We start from the raw sequence: 7,752 nt of genomic DNA on the forward strand, positions 1-7,752 counted from the left end.
AGAAAATGCTTACCATTTCACTCTAAAGTCTACTGGCATTCTTTTCTTTTTGCTCTGCATTCCTCAACCCCCCCAAATAATAACCACCACCCTAACAAAAGTATAAATAATAATTACAGCGAAAGAGCAAATGGTAAGACTATGTCATTAGAGAAGTTATTTAATCTCTCCAAGCCTCAGTTTCCACATCTGCGAAGTGTGGATAAAAGTACAACCTACAGGATTAAATGAAATAAAGCATGTCTAATGCCAGTCTAAACTGTATGCTGAGATGCTCTGGGACACTTCAGCAAACTCTCAGGAGAGACGAGGGATATTTTAAATGGAAAGAAACACGGAGATATTCAACACATGCTGGACACTGCCCAAACTATTAGCTTGGGGTAGTTCAGAGTTTTAACATTTGATAGCAGTATGTTCCTTTATGACATCAGACATCAGATCTTAGCGAAGCTGGGTTTTCAGTGGTTGCTGCGATTAAAAAAAAACAAGTACTGCTCCAAAATCAACGCGGAACAGGCAATGAGGGTGGTGCTTTTCAATCTGGTGCCAAGGTCTGAAAAGCTGTTCAGTGCTCAACAGGCATTCCCATACCGTAAATAAGGAACTGTGGCTATTTATGAAGGAAGGAAATTATTTTCAATTTCTTTGCAATATTTTTTCCAAACAGCTACTAAAGGTTGTTAGGACATAAATATTTATTGTTTGGACCTAACTATTTAATGAATAGAACGGTGGCTTACGGGTGCTGTTAAAAACTTAATAAGACCCCAAGGATGCCATAAAACGAGAAAGCTTAGGCCCCTCTGGCTTAATGCTGTGACTAGCAGAGTAACTTCCAGTGAATAGCAAGTATGACTCCTTTACCGTGTGCAGTTTCATAGAAAAGGCAAGACACTTCACATTCTGTGACAAAGAGCTCCAGAATTTTATCCCTCTGTTTTACAGCTCAGGTTTCCATGATAAAAGAAAACAAATTAGGTAGACAAAGACACTTAGACGGACAATGTGGGGTAAAACCAGGTCCAGAGTTAAAGCCTGAAGATAATCTTACCACTAGACAGATAAACTCAATTAATCCTTTCTACCGTACCAGTATGTGACACCCAAAAGAACGAAAGCTCTCATTTTAAGAGTTAGGAGTTTACATCAACACCGTACATCCCCGTCTTTTAAACAGGTGATCCATAACTTCACAATATTTAATTTACACACTACGGTAACTCTATGCAACTTCTGAAGACAGGTTAAGGGGTACAAGAAACTGTTTAGAGCAAGTAAGTCATTTGGTCCAACATTACATTTTAATGTAATGGTTATTTGCTCCCTCCCTTTTATGTGACGACATACTATGACATACAACACATGCACAATCATTCACTTATGAACAAATGAGTAAGACGCCACTCAGACTAACATTTGTATACCCAGAGGGTCAACCAACCACACACAACTAGTAAGGCTATGATACAGCCATGCAGCATAAATGGGCAACACTGCGGATCCTAAAAGTGAGCACCATATATACATTTGACTATTAAAAAACCATTGAAAATCAAACACATATGGGTTAGTTAAAAGGCGCCATTCCAAGGCTATACATAATCACAGGAAAAAGTATTTACATTACTTGGAAAACAGCTGCAACAAAGAGTTTATTGCCAATGCCCTTTATAAACTTCTCTCTTACGTTTAATACAGATGTTACGCTCACTATCTATGTGACCCGCACATCATCCTCCATTTCCGATGTGCTGACCTTCCCTTTACTCCATCTTCTATTTAGAATACAATTATAAAGCAAATTATTTACCTTTACTAAAGCATGAGATGGGTTGTAAAATAATGAGATAGCCTGTGAATTTAAAGCATGTATCTGTCTGACTGGCTACTTGTCCGTCCCTTGTGATGGTCTTTTCATGTGTCTAACTGTACAAAGTGGAGGAAAACTGAACTCAACACAAAACTGACAGATGTCTTCCTTTATCTCTTAAAAAATTAGTTTCGGGCTTCCCTGGTGGCGCAGTGGTTGAGAATCCGCCTGCCAATGCAGGGGACACGGGTTCGAGCCCTCGTCTGGGAAGATCCCACATGCTGCGGAGCAACTAGGCCCGTGAGCCACAACTACTGAGCCTGCGCGTCTGGAGCCTGTGCTCCGCAACAAGAGAGGCCACGATAGTGAGAGGCCCGTGCACCGCGATGAAGAGTGGCCCCTGCTTGCCACAACTGGAGAAAGCCCTCGCGCAGAAACGAAGACCCAACGCAGCCAAAAATAAATAAATTTTTTAAAAAAATTAGTTTCCAAGAAGAAGGGTGTAGTGTTACAACTTGCTGACCATCACTCTTGTGCTTATGCTGGTTCAGACGCAGTATACCAGTCACAGAGAGTCCACTTGCTACACTGAGTCACTGCTCCACAGACATCAAATTTTTGGTTCAACTGAACATTTTTCTGGACTAGTAATTTTCAAAAATGAGTAACACTGAAAATGGGCATGTGACTAAAAATAATATTAACTATTATCTAAGAACGTTTCAGAAGGTTTTTTTAATTTTTATCTTGTTATTATTATTTTTTTCACTTTTGGCCGTGCCTTGAGGCATGTGGGATCTTAGTTCCCCAACCAGGGATCAAACCCGTGCCCCATGCAGTGGAAGTGTGGAGTCTTAACCACTGGACTGCCAGGGAAGTCCAAAGGTTTCTTTAAATAAATAAATGCAATGAAAGAAATCAATAAAATTATTTTCCATCTCAAGATAAGTAATTTTAAAACAAACTGTTAACAGTACTTATGGTAGTTATGAAGAACATTCATCACACACATTTTATTGGCATTTCAGAAAAACCTTAATGATGTGGTTAATAGTTATTTCCAAGAGAATTTTTCAGTAACAAATCCAAACAATGTGTAACATATGTGTTTCACATCAGCAGTTCGGTCAAACAGCAATTCTTTAAAAGACAGAAAATAAATTTTATATGAAAAGGTACCACACTTTCAAACACAGAATACTGCACTACAAACATAGAATACTATAATCTACATTAGGTTAGTCTTCCCCCCATGCCATTTATTTAATAATCATTTATTCTGCAATATGAGTAAGACACTGAACTAAGCACTAGGGATACAAAGATTACTGAGACCCGGGCCTTTTCCTCAAGGAGTGAAGCATCCAGATGCAGAAACCTGAACACAGTTCCAGATTCTGTGAAAAGCACTAGACTAAAAGCGCTATGGGAACATCAGCACTTGGTTCAGGCTGAGGGTTTCAAGGAAACTCATTACGGACCCCACAGTAGACAGTAACAGCACTGAAATTCTGGAAACATGGTTATTTTGGATAGCGTCTGCGAGCCAAAAAAGTTATGCCATAATCTATCATAGAAAGGCCTATATAAACCATGCTCAGAAATGGTCATCCCAATCTAATTATATCAGAATCTCTGGGGGGCTGGAGCCCAGGCATCAGTATTTGTAAAAACCTTCCCAGGGAATTATAATGTGCACACAGGGCTGAAAATCACTGATTCATTGATTGATTAAGTCATAGCATCATGACTGATTTAACATCTTTATCAACATTAAGACAGAATTCTAAGGCTTGATTAATTAGTGGATACTTGGGTCCTAAGAGGACCCATGAGCTGAGTTTATTTTCACTCGCACCCTATTTTTTAATATGTGCTAATAGGAAAAATGACATTTCATATTGGTTATCTCATGACACTTCTGGCCTAAGCCAAGAAAATTAAGTGACTGTCAGTCCTTAACGATATGTATTGCCTAAGCTGTCTAATTGTTTAAACGTTAAACCCAGGCAACTGAAGCCTGTAGAAGTCACAAACTTTGGGTACGTGAAACTGAGTCCTGCTAGGGTCACTCTCACCATGTACGTTCAAGAAAAACACCTGCATACAAGCATGTAGAGAACAACAAAAGCAGCATATAAAAAGCATTCATCTTGTGATACAGACTAAGTTCCACAAAATGAAGGGAAGGAAGAGACAAGAGTGAGCTGGAGGGGCAGATTCTCATTAAGGAAGAAGACTCAAGCTGGAACTGACAGGCTTCGACTGGAAAGGCAGAAAAAAGCATTCTAGCAGTCTTGGAGGAAGAGGGACAGCGTGATGATGGTTGGAAAAAGCACGCTACTTTGGGAGAGCACTGAGGAAACACCAGTCTCCCTTAAAGGAGATGAACACTGAACCAACAGGGTGGCACCAAATGATGGCAGGCCTTGATTGACAGGCTGAGGAGTCTGAACTTAATCTTATTGAAAAATAGGGTTACATTTGGGTTTAATATCAAAAATGATTTTATGAGATTCTTCTGGTAGATTAATATGCAAGATGCATCGAAATTCAAAGGTCTGAGATTGGTGAAGATAAACAGAACATCTCAGTATTTTACAAGCACAGCCCCCTGAATACAACAGGCACTGACAAAATGTGAAGGTTTTAAAAATGAACATTCTACAGCACAATACACACCTTGGTATCATTCTGACCTGAATGTCAAATTAATTTTACACGTCAAATAAGTTATAAAAAGGTCTGTTAGCTCTTAAATATTAATGTTTTAAATATGAAAGTTTACAGTAGAAAAGCTACTGACATAGAAAAGCTAATTAGTAGAAAAGCTAATGACATACCCAAGAGATTATATATCCATTTATGCTAGCTTTACGGAGAGAGGCAACATTCACAGTTTTTTATAAGAATTACTTATATAGTCTAAATCTAATGAAAATAAAAAGAGTTAATAAATAGTTAAGACAATGTTTTTAAGATTCTTTTCCTTAAAATGAATGTTAATGCCAAAAGAATGGTTTGGGAAGTTGTTTTGTTTTGTTTTGTTTTTTTAAACCATTATTTGGCATAAAAGAGAGGACTGCTGGAGGTTTGGAAGTAGGATTATCCTTAAGCTTCCTGACCTTGGAGTAAAGTATAGCAATAACCCTAATAACTATAGGTAATACAAACTTTGTAGCTGAAAATTTGACTTCCCATTATTACCAGTAATCACAATTAGAGAAACATTTAGAATTTAGACAAATTAGGAAATCACCAAAACACACAAGCAGCTGAAAAGGGTTTCACATGCTGAAACAAACCTTTTTCCCCCACAGATAGTTTTATCTAGATGGAATTCATCAGTATAAGAATAATATTTGTAGTATGAAGAAACATGCTTTGCAAAATTAATATTGTAGCAAGTAATATTTTAGTTGATTTAAGCATAAATAACAATGTATCAGTAAATGAATTAAGTCTGACTGAATATAACCCATATTACTAACACTTGTTTCTTAGAACACATATAGTCTCTTCCTGTTCACTCAAACCATGTTACCACATGTACCAAAAAATACATATTTCTTACACATTGTTCTCTGCTTAAGACTTTTCATTATGTCACTATCCTTTTCCCCAATCAGCATAAAATTTTGCTATTTCAGAGAATTAAGATCAATCAGGTTTAACTGATATTAATATTCTGTACGTTAGTATTCTGTATGCAGAGATTAGGGTCTCCTGCCCTTCACTACTGAATATGGAGAAAGTTTAACAGTTCAAAATATTTAGGGGCTTACAGTTGTAAGTATGCCTTTCAAATGGTATTTTTAATTTTTAAAAATATGACCAATAACTAAACTGATCCTACATAGCAAAAGCATAATATAGAACAAGTCGTTACCACTAGAGAGCCTCTGACAACACAGTCACATTTGAAATAATCCTAAATTGAGGTTACCAGACGAAATCTTATATTACCAAGTGTAATGTTCAAATTAATCTTTTTCGTTTTAATTTCATCCATCGGCCCACAAAATAACCCAAGCCTTACTAATCTACTATTTTTCTTGTGGTGCAGTAGTCCTTTTCTTTAAAATAAACTATCAAAGTAGTTTCTTAAACAATATGAAATCAATCACCTACCTTACATGAAATTTTGAAGGTTGTTTACAATCCTCTTAATGAAAATGTAAGCACCTCACCATAAAATCCTCCAACAATATTAAATAAATACTTATAGTCCATTACTACAACTGACATATAAGAAATGCTGTTCATTACAGCCAAAATGTCAAGCAAGCCATCTTACAGGTTTATGTGATATGCTATACACTGCAACGATAATTTTTTGGAAAGAAAGATTTACTTTGAGAAGCAGCAGAAGAACCCAAGAAAGCAAAAATCTGTACCAAAACCTGCATCTTCCCCAGCCCCAACAAAAACCTGCAGTGGGGGAAGAAAAGAAAATAAAAGTTTTAAAGAAAATAAGGTCTGGTTAAAAGGAAATAAAAGCATATCAGAGTCTTCTTTAAAAAATGGTTGAAGCTGAATTATTTCAAGCAAAACAGACCCTGATCAGCTGGGCTGTGAGAGATGACTTACAGAGCACAGCTACAGCCCCAGACTCGAACATGAGACATTCTTCCTTATGCCTAGTTTCCACTATGAGGCTGAAAGGTGGAGGATCCAATTTGTGATAGATCCGAAATCCTTTGCTGAACGCCATTCTCCTTTCTTCCGAGGCAGCCCTGTGAAAACCAAGCAAAGCAAAGCAAATGAAGCTAATGTTTCCTTCTGCAGCAAAGGACTGCAAGGCATCCAGAAGTCCCTCCCTGCCAGGTTCTGATGGGGGGGTGGGGTGGTTAAAAAAAAAAAGGGGGGAGCTTGGGGAGAGAATGGTTGATTCCAAAAGATAAGTCGTCACTTAATTTTACCGAAAAGCAAGAGGAAAAGCTGCCAATTCTCACAGCAAGGCAAGGCAGGGTTTTATCACTCCAAGTCCATGAACGGTTTGGTGAAGATGAGTTTCCCCTTTACTTAATGTTTACCAAAAGGAAACATTTTGAGCGTATTTCGCTCGGAGTTGTTTATCAGCTTCCTGCTTCAGAATTTGTCAACTACGTTGAAAGGGAAACGATTTGGAAACTTCAAGCCGATCCTCTGCGGGGCAAGAAGAGGTAGGTGCGAAGGAAGGTTAACAAGGCTGATTCAAAGCGCCTTAGGGGGCGAGATAAGAGGAAAGGATTATCCGACACAACGGGCTCTCCCGGGGGCGGCGGTGAAGGGCAAGAGCAGCGGTACAGGCTACCGCCGCCTCCAGCCCAGCGCCAGGGCACCGCCGGCTGAGGGGTCCGCAGGCAGCAGCCAGTGGATATGAATGGCCACCCGGGAAGAGTCACGAGTCGGGACACGGACCGGACCGAGGCTCCTCGGGGTTTCCCGACAGTCGACCGCCCGGAGAGCGGCTCCTTCCCAGGGGGACATAAGTGCGGAGCAGCCCGATCCCTCCATTATACGCCAGAAGAGATGACCAGGCGCCCAAACTGACTCGGTGCCTTCCCCGCGGGCAGGCTGACAGCCGCTGTCACCTCTGCTCCCCGCCCGACGCGGCGCCCCGCACAACCGGTGGTCTCCCAACCACCCCGCCTGCCCTCCAGTACCTGGCTGCCCGCGGTCGCCGCTCACCGCTCCCGCCCAGGCTGCGGAGGTGGAGACTGCTTCAGGAAGCGCCGGCCCGCGCGCCCCGCAGCCGGTGCGCCTGGCCGCTGCCGCTCCCCGCCCCCCCCACCAGCCGGCCGGCTCACCTCTTCCTCCGGCTCCTCCTCCTCCTTCTTCCGCAGCCGCCGCCGCCGCCGCCGCCGCCACAGCCGCCCGAAGCGTCACTTCCGCTCCAGCAGGCCCATCTCTTCCGCATGGCGCAGCGGCCGGGGGAGGAAGGCCCGCCCCTCGCG

The 7,752-nt window shown here is 41.1% G+C and overlaps 1 protein-coding gene across 14 annotated transcripts in view; it reads right to left on the bottom strand.

Annotated features, from left to right (window-relative positions):
* SYNJ1 (synaptojanin 1) overlaps positions 1 to 7,752 on the bottom strand; it is an 88,913-nt gene extending 81,161 nt beyond the window's left edge. For 7 of the 14 annotated variants that reach the window (XM_049710661.1, XM_004264514.3, XM_049710659.1 and 4 more), the window contains exons 1-2: positions 7,606 to 7,751; positions 6,404 to 6,549 (exon numbers count right to left, since the gene is read on the bottom strand). In XM_049710661.1, coding sequence (XP_049566618.1) covers positions 6,404 to 6,549; positions 7,606 to 7,715 — 256 coding nt within the window. In that variant the 5' untranslated portion in view covers positions 7,716 to 7,751. Of the gene's footprint in view, positions 1 to 6,403; positions 6,550 to 7,605 lie in introns of all 14 variants that reach the window. The other 7 variants (XM_012539506.3, XM_049710667.1, XM_049710669.1 and 4 more) reach the window with 2 other exon arrangements.

Source organism: Orcinus orca, chromosome 5 (genome assembly GCF_937001465.1).
Source record: "Orcinus orca chromosome 5, mOrcOrc1.1, whole genome shotgun sequence".
Lineage (NCBI taxonomy): Eukaryota > Metazoa > Chordata > Mammalia > Artiodactyla > Delphinidae > Orcinus > Orcinus orca.